The sequence below is a fragment of the Cherax quadricarinatus genome, chromosome 63 (assembly GCF_038502225.1).
Source record: "Cherax quadricarinatus isolate ZL_2023a chromosome 63, ASM3850222v1, whole genome shotgun sequence".
Lineage (NCBI taxonomy): Eukaryota > Metazoa > Arthropoda > Malacostraca > Decapoda > Parastacidae > Cherax > Cherax quadricarinatus.
This window is the reverse complement of record NC_091354.1, coordinates 24864120-24891720: the sequence shown is the minus strand read 5'-3', so window position 1 is coordinate 24891720 and position 27601 is coordinate 24864120. Positions and strand designations below refer to the sequence as shown.

The 27601-nt window shown below is 42.1% G+C and overlaps 1 protein-coding gene across 1 annotated transcript in view; it reads right to left on the bottom strand.

Moving 5' to 3' along the window:
- LOC128698149 (uncharacterized) overlaps positions 1-27601 on the bottom strand; it is a 428958-nt gene that overhangs the window by 95306 nt on the left and 306051 nt on the right. Inside the window, exons 5-8 of the mRNA XM_070098535.1 lie at positions 21923-22039; positions 16319-16505; positions 13645-13765; positions 4814-4970 (exon numbers count right to left, since the gene is read on the bottom strand). Coding sequence (XP_069954636.1) covers positions 4814-4970; positions 13645-13765; positions 16319-16505; positions 21923-22039 — 582 coding nt within the window. The remainder of the gene's footprint in view (positions 1-4813; positions 4971-13644; positions 13766-16318; positions 16506-21922; positions 22040-27601) is intronic.

The following is a 27601-nucleotide window of genomic DNA, read 5'->3' as shown; positions in this document are numbered from 1 at the left end:
GGGCCTGATGTACACAGTGTACAGTGTCTTGAACGATTCCTTATAAGGTATCGGAACGCTATTCTCAGGTTTGCCAGGCGCCCATATGCTGCAGCAGTTATCTGGTTCATGTGTGCCTCCAGAGACATGCTCGGTGTTATGGTCACCCCAAGATCTTTCTCCTTGAGCGAGGTTTGCGGTCTTTGGCCACCTAACCTATACTGCCTGCGGTCTTCTTTCCCTTCTCCGATCTTCACGACTTTGCATTTGGCAGGGTTGAATTCAAGAAGCCAATTGCTGGACCACGCGTCCAGCCTTTCCAGGTCTCTTTGAAGTACTGCCTAATCCTCATCTGATTTAATTCTCCTCATTAACTTCACATCATCTGCGATCAGGGACACCTCTGAGTCTATCCCTTCCATCATGCCATTCACATATACCAAAAATAGCACTGGTCATAGGACCGACCCCTGTGGGACCCCGCTCGTCACAAGTGCCCACTGTGATACCTCATCCCTTACCATGACTCGTTGTTGCCTCCCTGTCAGGTATTCTCTGATCCATTGCAGTGCCCTTCCTGTTATACGCTCCTGATCCTCTAGTTTCTGCACTAGTCTCTTGTGAGGAACTGTGTCGAAGGCCTTCTTGCAGTCCAAGAAAATGCAATCAACCCACCCCTCTCTCTCGTGTCTTCTGTAACTTTGTCATAAAACTCCAGAAGGTTTGTGGCACAGGATTTGCCTTCCATGAATCCATGCTGCTTCCCGTTTATAATCTTGTTCCGTTCCAGGTGCTCCACCACTCTCCTCCTGATATTCTTCTCCATGACTTAGCTTACTATACACGTCAGTGACACTGGTCTGTAATTTAGTGCCTCTTTTCTGTCTCCTTTTTAAAAATGAGAACTACATTTGCAGTCTTTCATACCTCAAGTAGTTGCCCAGTTTCAAGGGATGTGTTGAAGATTGTGGTTAATGGCACACACAGTATATCTGCTCCCTCTCTGAGGACCTTCGGGGAGATGTTGTCTGGTCCCATTGCCTTTGAGGCGTCAAGGTCACTCAGCAGCTTCTTCACCTCCTCCTCAGTTGGGTGTATATCATCCAGCACTTGTTGGTCTATTCCCTTTTGGTGTCCCCCTCTGTTCTGTCTTCCCAGAGTCTTTCCCGTCTCCACTGTGAATACTTCCTTAAATATCGTGTGTGTGTGTGTGTGTGTGTGTGTGTGTGTGTGTGTGTGTGTGTGTGTGTGTGTGTGTGAGTGTGTGTGTGTGTTTGTGTAAGTGCGTGTGCTAGTATGTGTAAGAGCGTGTGTTAGTATGTGAGTGTGTGTTAGTATGTATGAGTGTGGGTGTTAGTATGTGTGAGTGTGTGTATGAGTGTGTACGTAGCAGTGAGGGTAGCTTATCAAAACTGCAAGAGAACACAGAGTATAATGTAATGGTCACATACTATCTACATACCTAGCTAGGGATATACAGAATGATATTTAGCTATTAACGATAATAACATTAATATAATATTAGCGTCATTTTCTTCTGAATACGTTACAGTACTCACCTATAAGGCCCGGTCACAGACCGGGCCGCGGGGGCGTTGACCCCCGAAACCCACTCCAGGCATACTCCAGGTATTTGTGATTGCAGGGGTCGGTTCTCACCTCCTGGCCCCCACCTCTTTGCTGATCACTACTAGGTCCACTCTCTCTCTCTCTCTCTCTCTCTCTCTCTCTCTCTCTCTCTCTCTCTCTCTCTCTCTCTCTCTCTCTCTCTCTGCTCCAAGAGCTTCATCGTACCTCTTCAAGCTTTGTATGGCTCCTGCCTCCTTCACCACATCATTCTCCAGATTATTCCACTTCCTGAAAACACTATAGCTGAAGAAATACTTCCTATCATCCCTCTGACTCATCTGAGTTTTCAACATCTAGTTTTGGTCCCTTGTTGCTGTTTCAAACCTTTCACACTTTCTGTTCCTGTCCACCATGCCAACTCCTCTCAGTATTTTATAAGTCGTTATTGTCCTCGCTATCCCTCCTTTCCTCCAGTGTCGCCAGCGTTCCCTTAAACTCTCCTCGTAGGACATACCTCCTAGATCCCGGACTAATCATGTTGCGAATCTTTGCATTTACTATAATTTCCTAACGTGCTTGACCAGGTGTGGGTTCCATTCTGTGCTCCATACTCCAATATGGGTCTAAAGTACCCGGTATACAGAGTCGTGAATGCCTCCACACTTTGATGTGGAAACGCTCTCCTGAGGATTGCCCGGCACCGATTATACTCCAGTGTGACGTGGCCTGGCGGTGTACGCTTCTGCCATGCCTCAGAATTTTTTCTCTGCTATCTGTTGCTAGTCTCGGAACATTGCATAGCTCCTGACTACACACAGAGTGCAAAAGATCTTGAGCTAAACATTCTCGTCCACATGTGGCTTGTTCTCTCTCTCTCTCTCTCTCTCTCTCTCTCTCTCTCTCTCTCTCTCTCTCTCTCTCTCTCTCTGTGTGTGTGTGTGTGTATATATATATAATATATATATATATATATATATATATATATATATATATATATATATATATGTATATATATATATGTGTATACACACACACACACAAAACAACCACGGGGGGAGTAGAATGATAGCTCTAGGCCTTTCTTGTTCCAATTAACAAATCAGGAGCTTGCAAAATTGCAGAAAAAGAGGATGGTTTCTACGCGAATACGTTCCCAGAGGCCCGCGTTCACCGGAGGAAGAGAGAAGGTACGGAAGTGCCCATAGGCACAACAGCACTTCCGGTTCCTTCTCCTCTCTCCCTCTCTCACTTCAGTGAGCCCGGTCCTCTGGGAACGTATTCGCGAGGAAACCTCCTCTTTTTCTGCAATTTCGCAAGCTCCTGATGATGTGTTGATTGCAACATGAAAGGCCTAGAGCTATCATTCTACTCCCCGCGTGGTTGTTTTGCATCTTGTGTTGCTTCGTTTGCGATATTTGCATAATATATATATATATATATATATATATATATATATATATATATATATATATATATATATATATATATATATATATATATGTGTGTGTGTGTGTGTGTACTCACCTAGTTGTACTCACCTAGTTGAGGTTGCGGGGGTCGAGTCCGAGCTCCTGGCCCCGCCTCTTCACTGATCGCTACTAAGTCACTCTCCCTGAGCCGTGAGCTTTATCATACCTCTGCTTAAAGCTATGTATGGATCCTGCCTCCACTACATCGCTTCCCAAACTATTCCACTTACTGACTACTCTGTGGCTGAAGAAATACTTCCTAACATGTGTGTGTGTGTGTGTGTGTGTGTGTGTGTGCAATAAGATCAAAGTAAACAGGTGATTTTAGAATATTCAAAACAACCACTGTGAAAGAATAGACAAATTCCAAGCGCTTTCGTGACTACTCACATTATCAAGGAACTATTTATAGCTCTATATAACTATCCATAGTTCCTTGATAATGTGAGTAGTCACGAAATCGCCTGGAACTTCTCTATTCTTTCACAGTGGTTGTTTTGCATATATATATATATATATATATATATATATATATATATATATATATATATATATATATATATATATATATATATATATATATATATATATATATATATTATACAGGTTTTCGTTCTCATGTTCATAAATGCTATATACTCATCTATGTATATTATATAACTGTACAGTACTAAAATGTATATGCTATATATGGAGACAAGTATGACATCCATCTTCCTGTTACCCCGCCCATCTTCTTTCTGTGTCGTATGTATAATCTTTCTCTTGCGTTTGACATAGGCTCTCCTGAGAGATACTAATTTCCAAGCGATAGTAACTATCACTATGCTGGAATGAAATCTTTGAGGCTCCCTAGCTGAAGAACCCTTGCTGAAATGCATGACAGTATCTGGTTTACCCTAATGATGTCTTCCAACTGAGGTCTTCCAGTTGAGGTCTTACAGCTGAGGCCTTCCAGCTGAGGTCTTCCAGCTGAGGTCTTCCAGTTGAGGTCTTCCAGCTGAGGTCTTGCAGCTGAGGTCTTGCAGCTGACAAATTTCAATAACATGTCTAATTATCATCCTCCGTGATGGAATATTTCATGGAAACAGCTGTTCCTGTTAGTGTGTAACTGGCATATAGACTAGGGTAGCAGCACACTGCTGATGTAACTAATTTTTTAAAAACTGTACAGTCTCCTGCTGGGTTTTTGATGATGATGATAATCTTGTTGTTGTCTTAATGATCATTTCAATTTTGTTGCTTGATTTTCGTGAAATGTTTTGATGCAGCTGACAAATAACTTTGATTTAGGCAGTGCTCTGACTTCTATGTTGCTGTCTAATTTCTTTCCTGGCATCAAACTTCACTTCTCTGGGATTTGTGTTCGTTCACTGGGGTGCTGAACAATACTCTTGCTAATATATATTTGTTGTTATTCTCCATAGTCATTCAGAAATCAGAATCATCTCAACTGTTCAGAAGGTAAGACTACACATTCACCAGTTCATCAAAAGTCTGATGTACACTAACCCGCAGACCACTAGCAGACAGACAAACACTAACTGTAGTTCATAAGAAGGCAAGAGTGTATTTACTCATGTCCATTGTTAACACACTACTCCAGCCCATCAGGAGGCAGGAAAAACTCATTTCAGCTCATCCAATGACAAGAATACATTTAATTTAGCCCATCAGAAGATGAAAGAACACACATCAGTTCAACAGAAGACAAAATCACATTCTGACTCCAGCTCATAAAACGACAAAAGCGCATACTCACCCTAGGCAATAAGACGACAAAAACACATACTCACCCCAGCCAATGAGATAGAAGATGAGAAGGTTGTTTTGTTCAGCGAAGGCAGAGACGAGGAGCTTGTGTAAGTAGAATCCCTCACAGAGATACCACATGTAGTTACTAAGACTTGTATATTTGGTCAGCAGGTTTAACGTCACGCACCACGGTGGATTCTGTAAGCAGGAAAAGAAAGGGAGACAGACGTGAAGTAGGAATATAAACGTGAGACAGAGAATCAAGCTCGAGGCGGGCATGTGAGGTGGAGTTATGTATATTTTAGGAAGACAAATGTGAAACCGAGACACAGCAGCTCCAGTATTTCTGTATCAAAGAGGCCAAGGGATGGCAGTCTTGGTGTAAGGGAAGGGCTGGGGAAGCTCTGCATTTGTAGTGAAAGCACGTTTTTTTTTTCTTACAGATCAATAGAAAAGCAACGTTTCTAGAGATCCTTTTATTCATACTCTATATAAGAACGCCAAAACATTTGTTCACATCAGAGATTAGGAAGAATAATTATATGACATTAAATTAATATGTAATGCACCAAAATAATGATATTCACATTGGTTTTATTAATGTAATTATAGCAAGAGCATAATGTATTATTCATCTCTCTAATTCAAGGCTCAGAGTATCTGTAAAATTCCAGCAGTGTGATTCTTCTGTTGATGTGGGCGGAAACACAAGCATTAATAATACCTTCAACATTTAGGCTCAGGTATTTTCGAAATTATATATATAGCTGCATGCTGATTTGATCTGCTATCACTGCTGTTGCTCCTGAAGTAAGATTTCTCAGTCGTACGCAGGAAAAACAACGTTCACGTGCTGCAGAGGTAACTTGGCAAAGCCACTCTGGTGCACACCGGCTTATGCAGATTCACCTGAAGTAGTGACAGTATGAGTGGTTTTTTTGTCATGATGAATCTCAGTACTGAAATTTTCCTCTCCAAAATACATGATTACTTAAGAAATGAAGCATTTTGAAGATTCACTGAAGATCCTTGTAGTATGACACGAGTTGTTTGAAAAATTACCTGTTTAATTTCTTGTTTATCGTCTCTATGAAAGTAAAAGTAGGCATGTGTACAGAATCTATGAGAAGCAGTGATTTTCTAGAGATATTTTCAGCTTGCATGTTGTTAGTAAATAACGTTCAGTAAAGGACGTGGTTGGGATCATTATTGCAGTTTTTTCTTGCTGTACATCAATGCCAGCTGTTCCACATAAATGCACTGCGGCTTGGCAGGTGCTCTTTCATGAATTTTCAAAGCGTTTTTCCTGAATTTCATACAGGATTGACTAACAGGATCAGCAACAAAAAGACAGGGCGAGCTGACGGGACTGAAGGTTGTCAGACAATAACTTTGTGATTTGCAGGAAATTTCTTTGTATGCGCGACTAAGAATGACATATCGATGACATTGCATAAGGCCGATAAATTAGACACATGTGAAACACTTCGGTATCTTTACTGTGGAAACGTTTCGCCACACGGTGGCTTCCTCAGTTGAATACAGAGAAGAATGGCTGAAAATCAAAGAGAGTTTGAGATAATCAGTCCCTCAGCCTGGAGGCAATGCAATTTGTTGTGCAAGAAAGGTATAAAATACCGACAAATATGAAAGTTAAGACACTGTCTTCCTATTAAGTCCTAGAATCTGTATTGATAAAGCCACTGGATGGCGAAACGTCTACAGTAAAGATATCCAGATGTTGCACATGTGTCCAATGCAATTTGTCTTGATAAGAATAGAGTATTTGAGCGAAGGGGCTTACATACTGCAGACAGATGAGGTGAAGCAGTTGTAGACGGTGTCACCTTGGACAAATCCTCAGGTGGAAGTAGATCATGCCTATCCGTTAAGTAAGAGTAGAATTTCCTGTATCAAGATCCAAAAATGTTGCTTTGTCTGACAGGAATGCAGATAAATGGTTCAGAGACAAGTTGATAAATTAGACACGCTTGCCTAACCTATAGGCATGACCGACTTCCACCTGTGAATCTGTCGAAGGCGACACCGCCTACGGCTGCTTCACCTCATCTGTCTGCTGTATATAAGCCTCTTCGTGCATATGCTGTATTCTTATCAAGACTGATGGACTGGTTGCATCGACTCCAGCCTAAGGGACTGGTTACCTCAAACTCTTGATCTTCAGTCATTCTCCTCTATATTTTACTGTGAAAGCCACTGTGGCTTCCGCAGCAAAGATTCCCAAGTGTTACAATTTATCAACTTGTCAGTTCTCTGACACATCTACATTACTTAGGGCTCTTGCGCTTCATATCATACGAGTAATGTAAGATTTCATGATGTCTGGTAATCATAATTTGAGAGACGAACAAACAGAGTCCTGCCAGGACGATCGTGTGTCTGATAACACCTCTATTTCTAATATATGTTTTGAAGAGTAGAGCTCTATTTTGTCATAAACATGTGTACAACTGATCCAGAAAAAAAAGTTGTTCAACTTGTGGGTGTAGCAAAGAACTCGGTCACCAGTGTTACGTTTAACCTGTGAGGGAAACTGTATACATACATTGCTTGTGGAGCTTCTCTTTTGGCCTCTACACCGTTGCTACAGTTTGACGCAATAGCAGTGCCATCATAACACTGCCCATTACGCATATTTTTGCATAGATTACAAATTGAGAAATTGTCACTGACTTTCTCTACGGAAAAATCTGCATAGAGTCCATCAATGGCTACCAAGTTAGGATATGACCCACCAACATCTGCATTAAATAGATGTTGATAAACTACAGAAATCTGCATCTTTTGTTTCTTTAAACCATACCCCCGGCCGGGATTGAACCCGCGGTCATAGAGTCTCAAAACTCCAGCCCGTCGCGTTAGCCACTAGACCAGCTAGCCACAATAAGATTCATCCAACTAGGTATATTTCTACACCATAGGAAAGTTAGCACAGGCACCTCTGTGACAACAAATGCAAGTTTTTACAGACGAATCTCCAGCTAGCGTGGCCGTGACGAACTCTAGCTCAAGTCCCTTCACTGCCGTCAACATGACTCAAGAAATCGTAGTGACACGATTGCAAATAAACCATACCCCCGGCCGGGATTGAACCCGCGGTCATAGAGTCTCAAAACTAACGTGACGGGCTGGAGTTTTGAGACTCTCTGACCGCGGGTTCAATCCCGGCCGGGGGTATGGTTTGTTTGCAATCGTGTCATTACGATTTCTTGAGTCATTTGTTTCTTTCATTAACATATACAGCAAAATGTTCTGTTAGGTTGGGTTGATTCATCAATGATGACTGACATGAACATGATTTTCACAATACTGATGATTTCATTTTTTATATCATCATGAATATATTTAGCGTCGGCAGGTAACTCTGAAATTTTCTTGGAAATCAAACCATCAAAATTCCCCCAGAGAGAAAAAAGTTCCAAAACTAATTCCCAACTCTCACTTTTATCACCTTGTCTGTGTCCTTTCTATGACGTGTTGTGACAAGCAGTCTATTTTCTTGAATAGATTTTAAGTGATCAGTATCCTTTAAATGTTGAATCCAAAGTCGAGTTATTTTCTGGTTTCTAAATATTATTCATGATTCTTTTGCCTACTTATGTGCGACAGTTATTTATTGTGTGTTGAGAAAATTCCTTCCTTTTTCCAGTTTGTGACACCATCGCGCTAGAACGTCTCGTTACGACCCCAAGTTCTCCTGGCGTCTTAAAAAGAGAGGTAAAGTAATATAATGAATCATGTACAACTGAGTATTCGAACCACGATCACACCAGCTGTTGTATATACGTATTTTGTTCTTATACCACACACACGTGAAGGATATTTATTTTTTTTAGACGAGGTCAGTGTGGTCAATCATCTGGGAATTGACTTACATCTGAAGGTCCATGAATTGTCGACTGATCAGTAGAATTATTGACTTCGCAACTGCCTTTTCTACTGATTTCACAACTCCTTTCACTACTGCCCTCACTAATGCTTCCTACACTGCATTCACTACTGCCTTTTCTACTGCTTCCACTACTGCCTTCACTACTGCCCTCACTAATGCCTTCTCTATTGCATTCACTACTGCCTTTTCTACTGCATTCACTACTGCCTTTTCTACTGCATTCACTACTGCCTTTTCTATTGCATTCACTACTGCCTTTTCTACTGCATTCACTACTGCCTTTTCTACTGCCTTCACTACTGTACTCACTAATGCCTTCTCTACTGCATTCACTACTGCCTCTTCTACTGCCTTCACCACTGCCTTTTCTACTGCCTTCACTACTGCTTTCACTACTGCCTTCGCTAGTGCCTTCACTACTGCTTTCACTAGTGCCTTCACTACTGCTTTCACTACTGCCTTCACTGCTGCCTTCACTGCTGCCTTCACTACCGCCGTCACTACTGCCTTCACTAGTTCATGTACTGCAGGATCAACATCTTCATGCTCCTGATGTCCCTCCTCAGTTTAGATTTAGAAAGTAATCCATTTTCACAGGAAATCTGGCGAAAACGATATAAATCGAACCTTGATTTAGAAAAACATGTAAGCAAACACTACAACTCATTTCTTAGAAAACGTTTCGGTCCTGGGACCTTGATCACTTCTATCATACAGACGTAGAAAGAAGTGATCAAGGTCCCAGGACCCGAACGTTTTCTAATAAACATGTAATAGTGTTTCCTTACGTGTCTTTCTAAATCAACTTGTCGGTATTTATTACCAGAACCTTACCTAATGGTACAATAATTTCTGACATAGTTAATTACACTATAGGGCAAGAAAAAATTGCAGTAATGCTAGTAAAGAAAATTTTTTTCAGGGATACTTGAGTGATGTGATGTGTTGATATGATCCTATTTCTCAGCGTTCACCTCACTCTATGATTTCTGTCCTCGTCGTGTCTTTCTCTGTCTGTTGTGTCGTTTGTCACCATAAAGGGTCTTTATATACTTTAAATTTACTCAATCATTTTAAGACCGGCTATGAACTCATCTCATATTGATTATAATGCTTAAAATACTTTACTGCTAGTTTTTTTTTTATTTACACATCGGACTTTTCCCACCAAGGCAAGGTGACCCGAAAAAGAAACACTTTAATCATTCACCGTATCACTGTCTTGCCAGAGGCATGCCTACTCTACAATTAAAAAAACTGCAGTATCAACACCCCTCTTTCAGAACGCAGGCACTTCCGTCCTCCAGGACTCAAATCCGGCTTGCCAGTTTCCCTGAATCTATACATAAATGTTACTTTGCTCACACTCCAACAGCATGTCAAGTCTTAAAAAACATTTGTCTCCATTCGCTCCTATCTGGCATGCTCATGCACGTTTGCTGGAAGTCCAAGCCCCTCGTACACAGAACCTCCTTTACCCCCTCCCTCCAACCTTTCATAGGCGGACCCCTAAACCACCTTCCACAAATTTATATGTCTTCCAAGTAATCTTATTTCGTTCCTTCCTCTCTAAATGCCCGAACCACCTCAACAACCGCTCCTCAGTTCTCTGGTTAATACTTTTAGTAACCCTAAACCTTTTCTTAATTTTCAAGCGTCAGATTTTCTTCATTATATTTACACCACGCATTGCCCTCAGACACGATAACTCCACTGCCTCCAGTCTTCTCCTTGTTGTAACATTCACCACCCATGCTTCATACCCAAATAAGAGCATTGGTATAACTATACTCCCATACATTCACCTTTTTGCTTCCATGGATAACGTTCTTTGTCTTGACAGACTCCTCAATGCACAAATCACCTTTTTCCTCTCATCAGTTGTATGATTCACCTCATCTTGCATAGACCCACCTGCTGACAAGTTCACTCCCAAATATCTGAATTCATTCACTTCCTTCATACTCCAAACTGACATCCAATCTTTCATTACCTAAATTTTATGTTATCCACGTCACCTTACTCTTCCCTGTGTTCACTTTAATTTCCTTCATTTACATACCCTACTAAACTCGTCCACGAACCTCTGCAACTTCTCTTCAGAACCTCCCAAAAGCACAGTGTCATCAGCAAAAAGCAACTGTGACAACTCCCACTTTGTGTTAGATTCTTTATCTTTTAATCTCATACCTCTTGCCAACACCCTAGCATTCACTTCTGTTACATCCCCATCTATAAATATAATGAACAACCATGGTGACATCACACATCCTGTCTGAAGTCTATTTTTTCTGGGAAATAATCTCCCTCTCTCTTACATACTCTAACCTGAGCTTCCCTATCGTCTTAAAAACTCTTCACTCTTTTCAGTAACCTATCTTCTATTCCATACATTTGCAACATCTGCCACATTGCCCCTCTCTCTACCCAACCATACACCTTTTCCAAATCCATAAATGCAACAAAAACAATTTTACCCTTCTCTAGATACTGTTCTCATATAAATTTCACTCCTTTTTTCATCTGCGATCCTGCTATAGTTCTTACTCTTAATTCTTTCATTAATAACTCTATCATACACTTAAACAGATATATTCATCAGGCTTAGTTCCCTATAATTTTTACACTTTCGTCCCTTTTGCCTTTATACAAAGGAGGTATGCACAGCTTCTGCCAGTCCATAGGAACCTTACGCTCTTCCATACATTATTAAATAAAAGCACTAACCACTCCAAAATTATATCCATACTTGCCTTTAACATTTCTGTCTTTATCCCATCAATCACACTTCACACGCACTTCTCACACACACACGACTGGCTCTTCCTCGCTCCTACATGATGTTATACCTCCCCACCCACAGTTCCTCAAAATATTCTCTCCTTCCCGATACGCTCCTCATTCATTCTTTAGGCTTCCTCAAATTGTTAATCTCACTCCAAAACGTCTTCTTATCTTCATTAAAATTGACTGATAGCATCTCACCCACTCATTTCCTCTCCCTTTACATTTCATCATCGCTCTCTTAATCTCTGTTTTTCTCTCCATATACTCCTCTCTCCTTGTATCACTTCTACTTTGTTAAAACCTATCATATGCTAACTTTTTCTCTTTTACTGCTCTCTTTACCTCATCATTCCAGCAATCACTCTTCTTCTCTCCCGCACCCACTTTCGTGCAACCACAACTTTATGTTGAACACTCTAACACTACATTCTTAAATCTACCCCATACTTCTTCAACCTCATTGCCTATACTTTTACCAGCCCATCTTTCTTCCAATAGTTGTTTATATCTTATTCTAACTGCCTCCTCCTTTAGTTTATAAACCTTCACCTCTCTCTTACTTGCTGATTCTGTTTTCTTTGTATCCCATCTACCTTTTACTCTCAATGTAGCTACAACTAAAAAATGGTCTGATGTATCTCTGGTACCTCTATAAATATGCACACCATGAAGTCTGCCCATCACTTATTTATCTACCAATACATAGTCCAACAAACTACTGGCATTACGCCCTATATCATATCTTGTATACTTATTTATCCTTTATTATTTTAAAATATGTATTACCTATAACCAACCCTCTTTCTATACAAAGTTCAATCAAAGGCTACACATTATCATTTACACCTGGCACCCCAAACGTATCTACCGCACCTTCTATAAACGTTTCTCCTACTTTAGCATTTAGGTCCCATACCAAAATTACTGTCTAACTTTGTTCAAAAGCTCCTCAAACACTTCACTTAAGCAGGTGCACTTCATCCACTTAAGGACTTGAACCTTCCACTTCCTACCACCATTATTGCTACTTGATTCGGGGAAGAGTTAGAACCTCGTCCAGACAAAAATTTCTAGGACATAACCATCCGGACAAGAGCCTCTCAGTATCAATTTGATCTGGCTTAGGTCAGTTAGGTTTGGTTAGCTTTGGCTTAGTTTCAATAGACTAGGTTACAGTAGGATAAGTTGTGTTAGGTTAGGATATATTACGATGATTTAGACTAGGTTAAATTAGGTTCGTTTATATTGTCTTTTTTTCCCCTGTGAGTTTTGTTTAGGTAGTTTGTCCGGCGGAGATTTTATTTGGCGGGTATTATCGTACGAATTGTGTTCCAGGGGGTTTTGCTCCACTCACACAGAAGAGCACTATTACATAACTATTAGACCTACTGATCCATATCTGGTAGAGGCGGAGACACACATAAGAAGAGGTTAAATGATGATTATTATCACTGTGGTTACATTGAGGGCTGAAGGGGATTATTGGTGGTTGAAGCTTCCAGGGTTCCTGTAGTAATGTGCCACAGCAGAGAGAGACAGACACCTGACACGGTACAGTTTATGAGACAGATCTTAGACTGTTGTGATATTATAAATAAAGAGGCCTGAGACAAGGAGAGGCGTGGAACTCTGTCACATGCGTGAGACGAGGAGACATCAATGAGACAAGGAAGCGCCCGAGACAAGGCAAACTGTCATGAGGCAAGATGTTAGGCGTGTTATTAGGAAGGAGATAGTCTAGAGATGGGAAGACGGGCGTGAGACAAAAGGGTGCATGACAATTGTTGGATGACGCTATACACCTGCTGCACAATGTGACACACTTTTTTTTTTAATATTTTCACACATATATTGAATAATACTACACACGTGTTGAAAGATATTGCACACCTGTTTGAAGACATTGCACACTTGTTGGAAGATATTGCAAACCTGTTGCTTGATTCACTAAACGCCTCTTAGATGATTCTGTATATGTTGGTTGGGTGCTACGTACCTGTTGCAAGATGCTACACACTTGTAACATGAAGCTACACATCTGTTAGATGTGGAAGAACACTACACACTTGCTAGATGTAGGAGAACGCTACACATTTGCTAAACACCTATTACATGATTCTGCGTTCCTGTTGAATGATGGACTTCACATCTGTTGCATAATCTGCTACACACCTGTTGAATGAGATCGTTCTTGTAGAGCTGCAGTAGCCTGAAGATGATGACTCCCAGCGCCTCCAAGAGAAGGCTCAGGAACAGGTGTTTATGTAAAGTTATACGGTGAACACGCAGCTGTCTGAAAGAAGAAAATAACAAATGTTTGTGTGGAGTAATTCGGTATACACACAGCTGACTGCGGTAGCTGCGGCAAGCGCCGAATACAATTGGCAGGTGTTTCTTGTAAGCGAAACATTTAGCTCTAAGTTTAAGGGCATTTATAGTGTATTCGATGCGCACCACTCAAAACCATTTTCCTGCATATTATCGTAGTTAGCCTTAGCCAGAATGTGTGCACCAACCTGGCCTGGGTGGCTAGCTAAATGCTGCGACTGCTTCATGTTTCAGAGTGAAGGGTGGGAGGCCTGGGCGAAATTTCTTCTCAGCTTCTTCTTAGAAGGATAAGTGTGTAATTCTAGGCGCACAAGATTGAGCAATAACAGGGCAGTGTTGACGTCTTATGTTCTGGCCGCTCGTGAGCTAAACTTAATAATAATAATAATAATAATAGTAATAATAATAATAATAATTAATAATTAATAATAATAGTAATAATATTTTTATTTCTTCAAGTACACGTAGAAGGCATACAGGCCTAGCTGACATCAATGACATACTACTATACAGAAAGCCACTTGTTATGCAGAGCATTTCTGGCAATTTAGGTCAATTTTTTCCCGGGATGCGACCCACACCAGTCGACTAACACTCAGGTATACATTTTATACTGATGGGTGAACAAAGACCACCGGTGTGAGGAAATACGCCCAGTGTTTCAACCCTCGCCGGGAATCGAACCCGGACTCTCGCCATGTGAAGCGAAAGCTTTGTCACCAGGCCACGGGCCACCATCCTGGAGGGTTGAGCTGGTTTTTTCCTCCCAGAGACGCAGGTAACGCTCTCAAACCCCTTCATGATAGGAAATGGAGCTTATAATTGTCTCCCATGAGCAAAGAATTTCCAGTAAGTTAAAGTCATCAGCATACACTGAATAAGTCAGTGTCCTCTGCGAACACCGCCCTAAGAAGAGGCCTGAGCTTGCTACCATCTGCAGCTCATAAGACTGCCATCCCCACGAGCCCCTTTGAGGCGGGGTAGATGGCAGACCAGAGGCCTAGCTTCTCCCTACGAGCCCCGTGAGGGCGGGGAATGTGGCTAGGCCTGGGGACACTTGGTCCCAAAGATGAGGAGGTACTGTACCTCTTCCCATGGGAGACTTAAGTCTCGAGACACTCCACAGATAGGGAGCCAAGGCCGGGTCACCACTACTTGGAAAAGACCCGGGCCGGGAGAATACCGGCGAATAAAAAAAAAAAAAAAAAAAAAAGAACACCGCCCGTCGCTACTACCCAGTGAATGGTTAAGTGATAACTTCGACTGGTGCTCTTGGAGGCTCTACTACCTTCGGGGTCGTCGCAATGGGTTCTCGCCTCGAGGTGATAATGGAAATATGTCTAAACTTGATCATTTAGACTTTAGAGGAAGTAAAAACCGTAAAATCCCAGACTGTCAGAATCTTTTCTGCCTTGGCTGGCTAGCACAGTACCAGATCTGTCTTTCTGTAAAGTGAGTGTCAAATAAGAAAATGTAGGATAGAAGGGTATTATTTTTACAGCAAGTCTGCTTGAGACAGAGAAATGTGTTATCCCTATAATTGTTTAAGGTGTTCATGGATGGGGTTGGAAAACTCTGGGATACTGGCATGCTGGAGAGAGATACAGGACTAAAAGATAATAAATCTGATGAAAGTGGTAGCTGTCACAGATGTTTTTTTGTCAGTGTTACAGTTCTTTTGGGAGTTTCTGAAGAGAAGTTGCAAAGATTGGTGGATAAATTTTGGAGAGTGAAAAAGAATGAATTTTACACGTTAGTGGGAGACGATCGGTGTTTTAAAAATATAAAACAATGTCAAAGCATCTCTTTGCCTAATATAATTAAAAAAAAATAATCAAATTTAAGGAATTGTTACTCCATTCTACTTCGTTTCTCCTAAACATGCTCAAGTAACAGAAATCATTCCTTGTGTATATTTCTATCTAATACGTTGTGCACTTAGTGAATATCTAATCATTTTCTCTCAAATATTTTATTATCTAGGCAAGAAAGGTGGACTGGGAAGTATTTATCCAATTTTCGGACACTTTGTGAGCTAGCTCACTTCTCGGTGTCATGTCTCCCTCTGTAGGATTTTTTATTTCAATATAAATTCACATTTCCAAAGAATATTGATAAAGAAAATGATACAACGTTAGTTTTCAAATTTGTTATACATTTTAATGTATTTTACAAAAGAGAAATAATTAAAACATTTAGGAATCTATTCATTAGATGTAAACTAGCGTGTCATGCATATTTCTGTCATTACTCCCCCACAATTGAAGGACAATCAGTCAGTGGCATATTTGTATGATTGTGCCTGAAACCAAATACAATTACTTTTCTGTTATAGAGCTTTATCACTGCATTCCAAACTTCTATATACATAAAATATCTTGAGACTGAAAGACCAGAAACTATATAAACGTGTGAAATAAGAAGAGTTGACCAAAAAATTGGTATATGAAAGCATGAAGGGTGATATATGAAGATGAGGCTGCCACTGATAGTCGTGGGATCAATTATGAAAACTCACTTGTAGGAGAAGAAGATGCACAGAGCAGGGAAAAGAGCAGCGACGGAGATGCTGTAGGCAGCGATGTGGACGTAGAGGCGCCGGTGGATGTTTTGTTCGACGCTACAAGAAGAGTAGTTGCTCCATTCGTGGCGTCCTTCCCGCCTATACCAGTGACCGGCCTCGTCACACCTCTTGCTCGCTTCCTCTACGAAATGCCGGAAAACGGACATGTTAGCGGAGCGACTCTAAGCGTAGCTTAAGTCAATTAAGATTACAACGGATTAGCATTTTTTGTCATTTGCTTTCAGGAACATTATTAAAGACTTTTGACTTGAAATGTAATGTTTCTCGTGTCTCGTATGTCTCACTAATTGTGCTATGAAAAAATAGAAACATGTTTCCCAGTGCAGAACATTTCCGTATAAATAATACTGTGCAACACGGCATCTGCACACAGCAGCAGATGTATGATTGTGCTAAAAGGAATCGATGAGGAAGGGTAAGCTGAGACTCTTGAAGGCAGCAGAAAGGTGTTGGTGATGTGGAGTTGGTGCTGGCAAGTGACTTAGTATCAAGAGGTGGGGTGGCGATGGAGAGGGAAAATAGCTTGGAATAGTTGAGGGTAAGTGGTTTGGAATAGTTGAGGGTAAGTGGCTTGGAATAGCTGAACGTAAGTGGTTTGGAATAGTTGAAGGTAAGTGGCTTGGAATAGTTGAGGGTAAGTGGCTTGGAATAGCTGACGGTAAATGGCTTGGAATAGTTGAGGGTAAGTGGCTTGGAGCAGTTGAGGATATGTGGCTTGGAATAGTTGAACGTAAGTGGTTTGGAATAGTTGAAGGTAAGTGACTTGGAATAGCTGAGTGTAAATGGCTTGGAATAGTTGAGGGTAAGTGGTTTGGAATAGTTGAGGGTAAGTGGTTTGGAATATTTGAGGGTAAGTGGTTTGGAATAATTGAGGGTAAGTGGCTTGGAATAGTTGAGATTCAGTTGCTTGGAATAGTTGAGGGTAAGTGGTTTGTAATGGTTGAAGATCAGTGGTTTGGAATAATTGAGGGTAAGTGGTTTGGAATAATTGAGGGTAAGTGGTTTGGAATAATTGAGGGTAAGTGATTTGGAATAGTTGAATGTAGTGGAAATAAATGGTATAAAATACCGACACAATGGAAATATAAACACAAATGAAGTATAATGTGATCCTTTATTGACAACGTTTCACCCACACAGTGGGCTTTTTCAAGTCACACACGGATCTACCTGGGGTTGGAAGGTACGAGAGTATTTATAGTCATGTTCAGAATGTTGAGGTCAGGTGGAGAATGCTGCATCTGATGATCTACCGGGTGGGGTTATAGAGTCTTGGGTAGCTTGGCATGGGTATTGGACAAGTTGTGAGTAGACCTTCTGCAGTGTTCTATGTTCTTATGTGGGATAGCGATGAAGAAGTTTCTTGGCGAGTGGTTCAGCTATGTTATAGAAGCCATTGTTCTGGTTGAAATTGTTGGTTGTAGAGATGAGCGATGATTCCAGGATTCTTCTGTATTGAGTGTTGTCTTCTGTGGCTATAAGTCTTGAGTTTCTGTAGTTAATTAAATGGTTGTGTGAATTGCGATGTTGTACACAGGCATTCCTTGTATCGTCAGTCCTGCTTGCATATTGGTGTTCTGAAATACGTGTTTGGAGGTCTCTTGATGTTTCGCCCACATATAATTTGTTGCAGTCATTACAAGGGATTATGTATACCCCTGCAGAGGATGGAGGCTTGTCCTGTCTACTACTGGTGATGTCCTTGATGGTCGTGGTTGTGGAGGTAGATACTTGGAATGATGTTTTGGCAAAGATGTTGGAAACATGTTTGGCAATGGAGTTGGTTGGGAGGACTATGTATCTCTTCTCGGCAGTGTCTTCTCTGGGTGTGTTGAAGATGTTTAATGCCCGCCGTCTGCAGTCTCTGATGAAGTGACGAGGATAGTGGAGTTTAGAAAATACTTGTTCAATTATAGTGCATTCTTCCTCAAGGAACTCATTGCTGCAGATTCTGAGTGCACGTAGGAAGAAGCCTATAATTACACCACGTTTGGTTTTGGTGTCGTGGTGAGAGTAGAAGTGGAGAAGATCGTTTTGGTTGGTGGGTTTTCGATAGACTTTAAAACGAAGTTCGTGGTCAGCTTTGCAGAGCAGAACATCAAGGAAAGGAAGAGTGTTGTCGACTTCTTCTTCAAGTGTGAACTGGATTGAAGGCTCGACCTGGTTGAGCTTGTCTTGGAGAGCTTGAACGTTGAAGCGTTTAGGAGTTATGAGGAGAATGTCGTCAACATAACGGAGCCAGGTGACAGACGAAGGAATAATGGTGGAGAAACGTTCGGCTTCTAGATGTTCCATGTATAGGTTCGCCAGGACTGCACTGAGTGGCGAACCCATGGGTAGTCCAAAAGTCTGCTGAAAGAGGTGATTTTCGAAAGAGAAACACGTAAAGCCAACACATAGTTCAACAAGGTCGATGAAATCGCTGGCTGGAATGGGAAGATCAAGTGAATCGTCAATTTTCCTGCGCAAGAGATCGATGGCTTGTGTAGTAGGTACTTTGGTGAATAGGGAAGTCACGTCAAGGCTGGAAAGTTTCTTGTTCCTGATGTTGATGTTGCGAATGCGATTGAGAAGATCACCCGAGTGTTTGAGATGTGCTGGACTGATAGTGCCCAAGAGTTTAGAGAGGTGTTTTGCGAGAATTCCTGAGAGTTGGTGGGGAGCACTGCCTATTCCAGAGGATATGGGCCTCAGTGGGATACCAGGCTTGTGAGTCTTTGGCAGGCCGTACATTCTGGCAGGTCTGGGGTTGCTGGGCATGGTGTGCAGAAGTTTCTTCCCTTGTTCTGAGCCCATCAGAATGCGGCGAGTCCTTTGAAGAAAAGTTTTAGTAAGGTTGTCCACTTGGTTAGTTGTGAGAGGTTTGTAGGTATCTGGGTCATTAAGTAGATTGAGCATTTTGTTCCTGTAATCGACAGTGTTCATGATAACAACACCACCTCCTTTATCAGCGGTGGTGACCCTGATGGTCGTGTCTTCTGCTAAACCTTTGAGTGCATTGATGTAACGTCGAGGTATGACTGGGGAGCTGCGTGTTGGGATGGCTGCTGAGATGATGCCTTGAAGATAGCCTTTTTGGAAGTCGGAGTCATTGTGTCTGTAGTTTTTGGCGATGAAATTGAGGTCTTGTTTTGGTTTCGTAATTCCTGTTGCGAATTTGAGGCCTAAGCTGAGGGCTTCAGTTTCTGTGGTTGACAGTGGACGAGATGAAAGATTTTGAATAATTTCAGGTCTTCCTAAACTTTTCCAATTACTATTATCGCAGAGTGTTTGTAGTTTCCTAGCAAGTCTGATCTTCTGTTGAACATTCGCTGTGGTAACTCTGCTGCGAATGATTTCGGCGGTGCTCTCAGGAATTCTCGCAAAACACCTCTCTAAACTCTTGGGCACTATCAGTCCAGCAAATCTCAAACACTCGGGTGATCTTCTCAATCGCATTCGCAACATCAACATCAGGAACAAGAAACTTTCCAGCCTTGACGTGACTTCCCTATTCACCAAAGTACCTACTACACAAGCCATCGATCTCTTGCGCAGGAAAATTGACGATTCACTTGATCTTCCCATTCCAGCCAGCGATTTCATCGACCTTGTTGAACTATGTGTTGGCTTTACGTGTTTCTCTTTCGAAAATCACCTCTTTCAGCAGACTTTTGGACTACCCATGGGTTCGCCACTCAGTGCAGTCCTGGCGAACCTATACATGGAACATCTAGAAGCCGAACGTTTCTCCACCATTATTCCTTCGTCTGTCACCTGGCTCCGTTATGTTGACGACATTCTCCTCATAACTCCTAAACGCTTCAACGTTCAAGCTCTCCAAGACAAGCTCAACCAGGTCGATCCTTCAATCCAGTTCACACTTGAAGAAGAAGTCGACAACACTCTTCCTTTCCTTGATGTTCTGCTCTGCAAAGCTGACCACGAACTTCGTTTTAAAGTCTATCGAAAACCCACCAACCAAAACGATCTTCTCCACTTCTACTCTCACCACGACACCAAAACCAAACGTGGTGTAATTATAGGCTTCTTCCTACGTGCACTCAGAATCTGCAGCAATGAGTTCCTTGAGGAAGAATGCACTATAATTGAACAAGTATTTTCTAAACTCCACTATCCTCGTCACTTCATCAGAGACTGCAGACGGCGGGCATTAAACATCTTCAACACACCCAGAGAAGACACTGCCGAGAAGAGATACATAGTCCTCCCAACCAACTCCATTGCCAAACATGTTTCCAACATCTTTGCCAAAACATCATTCCAAGTATCTACCTCCACAACCACGACCATCAAGGACATCACCAGTAGTAGACAGGACAAGCCTCCATCCTCTGCAGGGGTATACATGATCCCTTGTAATGACTGCAACAAATTATATGTGGGCGAAACATCAAGAGACCTCCAAACACGTATTTCAGAACACCAATATGCAAGCAGGACTGACGATACAAGGAATGCCTGTGTACAACATCGCAATTCACACAACCATTTAATTAACTACAGAAACTCAAGACTTATAGCCACAGAAGACAACACTCAATACAGAAGAATCCTGGAATCATCGCTCATCTCTACAACCAACAATTTCAACCAGAACAATGGCTTCTATAACATAGCTGAACCACTCGCCAAGAAACTTCTTCATCGCTATCCCACATAAGAACATAGAACACAACTTGTCCAATACCCATGCCAAGCTACCCAAGACTCTATAACCCCACCCGGTAGATCATCAGATGCAGCATTCTCCACCTGACCTCAACATTCTGAACAAGACTATAAATACTCTCGTACCTTCCAACCCCAGGTAGATCCGTGTGTGACTTGAAAAAGCCCACTGTGTGGGTGAAACGTTGTCAATAAAGGATCACATTATACTGCATTTGTGTTTATATTTCCATTGAATGTAGTGTTGGCCAGACCAAGAAGTCGTAATGGTTAATTTTCAGACGATGGAGAGAGGCGCTCATTGTTGCAGTCAATATACATACTAAGAACATGGAGTGGGCTCTTTCAATGGATGTAATTAGAAGAACCGAAGACGTCCTATTAGTACATAAGGTCCATTTGCCATTATTAAATATATGTGTGACAAAAGAGAAGTTATGACAATAATATGTCCTCTTGCCTTAATAGGTAATGGACGGATAGATGACCAGTTACTAGCATAGGAGGGCCCCTTGAAACAACTTACTGGCGCAGGAGGGCCCCTTGAAACAACTTACTGGCGCAGGAGGGCTCCTTGAAACAACTTACTGGCGCAGGAGGGCCCCTTGAAACAACTTACTGACGCAGGAGGGCTCCTTGAAACAACTTACTGGCGCAGGAGGGCCCCTTGAAACAACTTACTGGCGCAGGAGGGCTCCTTGAAACAACTTACTGGCGCAGGAGGGCCCCTTGAAACAACTTACTGGCGCAGGAGAGCTCCTTTAAACAACTTACTGGCGCAGGAGGGCCCCTTGAAACAACTTACTGGCGCAGGAGGGCTGCTTGAAACAACTTACTGGCGCAGGAGGGCTCCTTGAAACAACTTACTGGCGCAGGAGGGCTCCTTGCCGTGGTAGATGTAGGAGGGACAAGGCCTCTTGATCTCTGTGTCTGGTGAGGTAGCTTGCCAGCACTGCCAGCCGTCCCAAGTGTTGGGGCAGCTACCTGAGGAGGTACAGCTTTCATTACCACACTATCACAGTAAACAATAATTACAGCAACATTACAGCAACACTTTCACGGTCAACAACACTGAATCGTAGCTCTGTATCAACAACTTCAAATAAAGTAAGATTTCTGGAATTCTTACAGCAAACAGAAATCAGTCGCTCAAAAGAGAAAAAACTTCATGAGATGTCAATCGATTTAACACTTCGAAAAGAGAAGATTAATTTTCTTTCCAAAAACAAATTTCCTTTAGCGTAATTCTAAGTATTAAGCATTGTTTAATTTACTGGATATAACATTTCTAAGGTGTAAAATTATCTAATATGTAAGGTAAAGGTATAGTAAATACGAAATAGAATTATCGAAATTAAGAGAAGAAATCAGCCCTAGAAGGAAAGCCGACAGTCAATCAAAAGCCTTAAAGCAGACTCACCATCTCAACACCTAATACGGTGCCAGGAACTTTTAAGGAGCTTATAACGAGATTTTTTATTGTGCCTTAAGTTTGTCATTTTACACAGTTTTGATAATGAAATTTGTCACTATTTAGCGATAATAAATTAAGCACTGTAAAACGCAATAATCATTGCTGAGAAATGAGAGTTGTGGATGCATGTGTCAAGTGTACGAGAAGCTAAGAATATAAGGTAGACAAATTTTAGGGAAACCTGAGGGTGGGCATCTTAATGTGGACAGAAGAGGAGCAAAAAGAGTAGTGGGCGGCAACCAGACGTGGCTGGAATGGCACACAGCACTTTAAGAAGAAATACCCTGTATCAGCCACGACCCAACACTTCCAGCCATCTACAGGCATGATCTCAGCACTAGAAAAATAAGTGCAGGCGAGTAAGACTGGACTGTTGACAAGACAGTGTGTAAGAGTTAAGTATCTTTATTCCGAAACGTTACGCCTACATAGTAGGCTTCTTCAGTCAAGTACTGAGGAGTTTCTAGTAATCGGTCTATCACCCTTGAAGATGTAGCTTTGAAGTGGTCAGTCCCTCAGCAGGAAAAAGAAATGTTCCCGTGCAGAACACTCAAAGTGGAGTGGTAACTGCCTGTTGTTAAGGTAGGATTGTTCTTAGCATCTAGTTGGCCAACTCACAATGTAGTCTCGTCACAGGATCTAATGATAAGTGTATGGATTTCAACCCCCCCCCTTCCCCCAGCCCAAATGAGACTTAAATAAACTCTTGAGTTCTTTAACTATTTGTTATTAACTGTGTCCTTATTCCTGGTTATAACACAGTCCAAGCTGATGAATATTAACGTTATTTTGAGTTAAACAGCGAGATTCCGAACTTCCTTCGTGGTATTTAGGTCTCTTATGTGGGTATTTACAAGACCTGTGATGGACCTATGCGTTTTGCTTGAAATCTGGTATATTTACATTCACGGCAGAAGAAAGAGAAAAAAGTTGATCAAGAACAAAGAATTAGTATTTTATGGCGCACATGCACAGATTTTGGTGTTTTAGAAAATAAAAGTAATCATTGAAAGATAATATATGTACCTAGTCACTAGGAAGAAAAATTAACAAATCGTATAAGATTAATGGCTCACGTACAGGAATTAGTATTAATTTAATTAATTACTATTGGATATTATATTTTGAGAAATGTACACTCCAACTAGATACGAAGCAGTATTCATATGTATACTCAGGAGTGTAGATGAATGGTTCAGAGAACCGACATGTTGATAAATTAGACACATGTGCAACTCTTGGGTATCTTTATTGAGGAAACGTTTCGCCACACAGTGGCTTCATCAGTCCATACGTATTCTATTCAAGACTGATGGACTAAACACATCGACTCAAGGTTGAGGGACTGATTACCTCATTCTCCTCCTGTTCTTCAAGTTTCTCCTACGTATGGACTGATGAAGCCACTGTGTGGCGAAACGTTTCCTCAATAAAGATACCCAAGAGTTGCACATGTGTCTAATTTATCATACTCAGGAGTACAAATCAGTTTAGTAACTGTGTCCTACTATTGAGTACAAAGTTATAGACATGTGTACTCTATGTAGGACAGAGTAATTTTGTGTGCTCTCATTAAGCCTATTTATGTGTAGATTTTATTCATTCAAGAATACCAGTAACTTTGCAGAAGCAAGTTCTAAGGAATGTTAAAAGTGCATTTTAATATAAGTTTAATTAATGAAAGCACGTAATTGATTATGCGCAAAATTAATTTAAATAAGTCCTCGTTAAGCCTAGTGTATCAAATATCAAAGTAATAATAGTGGTATTATGCACTTCTCAAAAGTAATACTGGCAGTTACTTAACAGCTGATAACAGCACTGGTGGCATTATATAATGATTATTATCACACACACACACACACACACACACACACACACACACACACACACACACACACACACACACACACACACACACACACACACACACACACACACACACACACACACACACACACACACACACACACACACACACACACACACACAAAATTGGAAGATGAAGACACAGATGAGTCAGAGATATTAGGAAGTATTTCTTCAGTCATAGAGTTGTCAGGCAGTGGAATAGCCTAGAAAGTGATGCAGTGGAGGCAGGAACCATACATAGTTTTAAGACGAGGTTTGATAAAGCTCATGGAGCGGGGAGAGAGGACCCAGTAGTAACCGGTGAAGAGGCGGGGCCAGGAGCTAAGACTCGACCCCTGCAACCACAAATAGGTGAGTACAAATAGGTGAGTACACACACACACACACACACACACACACACACACACACACACACACACACACACACACACACACACACACACACACACACACACACACACACGAAAGAGATTATTGCAAAACTGGAGGACCAGGCAGGCATAACAGGGAAGGCACTTCAATGGATCAGAGAATGCCTGACAGAAAGGCCGCAGCGAGTCATTGTACATGACGAGGTGTTGGAATGGGCGCCTGTGACGAGCGGGATTCCACAGGGGTCAATTCTAGGACTGGTGCTGTTTCTGGTATATATGATTGATATGACGGAAGGAATAATCTCATATATGTCTGTTTGCAGAAGGTGTGAAGTTAATGAGGAGAATTCAATCGTAAGAGAACCAGGCAGGAATACAAGGGGATTTGGACTGGCTACATGCCTGGTCTAACAACTGGATCCTGGTGTTCAACCCCGCCAAGTGCAAAGTCATGAAGATCGAGGAAGGACAAAGAAGACTACAGAAAAATTACGGCCTAGGGGGTCAAAGACTACAAACCTCACTCAAGGAGAAGGATCTAGGGGTGATTATAATACCGAAATATATCTCCTAAGGCGCACATCAACCAAATAACTGCTTCATCATATGGGCGACTAGCAAACCTAATAATAGCTTTCCGACAATTTAGTAAGGAGTAATTCAGGACCTTTCTACCGTGTACGTCAATCCTTTATTGGAATATGCAGCACCAGTTAGGAACCCACGCCTGGGCAAACACTTCAGAAAATTAGAGAAACTGTAAAGGTTTGCAACGAGACTAGTCCCGGAGTAAGGGGGCATGTCCTACGAGGAGAGGTTAAGGGAAATAGGCCTGATGACACTGGAAGGACAAGAGGGACAGGGAAGGGGGACATTATGACATAAAATACTGAGAGGAATCTACATGGTGGACAAGGTATGATAAAGCTCATGGAGCAGGGAGAGCGAGGACCTAGTAGCACTCAAGTGAAAAGGCGGGGCCAGGAGCTGAGTCTCGATCCCTGCAACCACAATTAGGTGACTACAGTTAGGTGAGTACATCCGCACATCCACACAATATAGTGGAGGCAAGGTCCATACATAGCTTTAAGCAGAGGTAAGATAAAGTTCACGGTTCAGGGAGAGTCACCTAGTAGCGACCAGTGAAGAGGCTGGGCCAGGAGCTAGGACTCGACCCCTGCAACCTCAACTAGGTGAGTACATCCACCCACCAATCCACCATATACACATACATACACACACACACACACACACACACACACACACACACACAGTCACAGAGGGTGAGGCAATGGGAGGAACAAAGGGCAACATCAGTGTTTATCCATGGGCTTCAGGAGAGAGAGGAAAGGACACACACTGAAAGGCAGCAGGAAGAAAGAAAGGAGATTGAGAAAATCATCACGGAAATAGGTGAAGAGATGGACGAGATTGTAAATTTTCAGAGAATAGGGGGGTACTCGAAGGGGAGAAACCGACCAATCAAGCTGATTCTCAGGACGGAAACAGTGCGGAACAGGATCCTCCAAGAGAAACCACGATTGAAATACTCGGAAGAGTACAAGAGGATGTTCCAAGACAGAGACAGAACAAAATCAGAACGACAGCAGCTGAGGGAGAGGACAAAAAAGCGAAAGGAGCTAGGAAAAGAGACAAGGATGGAACCAGCAGAGGTCAGTCAGAGCAGAACAGAACAGCAAGGGCAAGCACACACACAACTATTCTCAGAACCATACAACCTATCACACCATCCCAACACACAATACTATCCATACCCACAGCCTCCACCCAACACCGAGCTATAGAATCCCACAGTATGCCACCAGGTCTCCCACCCTCACAGGCCCCCCAAACCACAGTGTTGGAAAGGAAACTGAAGGTATGGTACACAAACGCTAATGGAATAACAAATAAGTGGGAGGAGTGGCATGAAAGAGCCAAAGAAGCATCACCGGACATCATAGCTCTCACAGAAACCAAGCTTACAGGTATGATAACAGATGCCATCTTTCGAACGGGATACCAAATCCTGAGGAAAGACAGAGGGAACAGGGGGGGTGGAGGAGTGGCATTGCTGATCAAAAATCGCTGGAATTTTGATGAGCTGGAGAGAGGAGACAGCGGAGAAGAAAGTGATTACATAGTGGGAACACTTCACTCTGGAGGTCCCAAGGTAGTAATAGCAGTGATGTATAACCCACCACAGAACAGCAGGAGGCCAAGGCAAGAGTACGACGAGAGCAATAGAGCGATGGTTGACACACTGGCTAGAGTGGCCAGAAGAGCTCATGCATGCAGGGCAAAGCTCCTGATCATGGGTGACTTTAACCACAAGGAGATCGATTAGGAGAACTTGGACCCACATGGGGGCCAAGATACATGGAGGGCTAAGATGATGGAGGTGGTACTGGAAAACTTCATGTGCCAACACGTAAGGGACACTACAAGAGAGAGAGGAGAGGATGAACCAGCAAGGCTGGACTTAGTATTCACCTTGAGTAGTGCAGATATCGAGGACATCACATATGAAAGACCCCTTGGGGCCAGTGACCATGTGGTTTTAAGCTTCGAATACACAGTAGAGCTACAAGTGGAGGGAGAAGCAGGAAGGCCAGGACGAATGAAGCCAAACTACAAGAAAGGGGACTACACAGGAATGAGGAACTACCTGAACGGGGTTCAGTGGGACAGAGAACTGGCAGGGAAGCCAGTTAATGAGATGATGGAATATGTAGCAACAAAATGCAAGGATGCTGAGGAGAGGTTTGTACCCAAGGGTAACAGGAATAATGAAAAAGCCAGGATGAGCCCATGGTTTACCCAAAG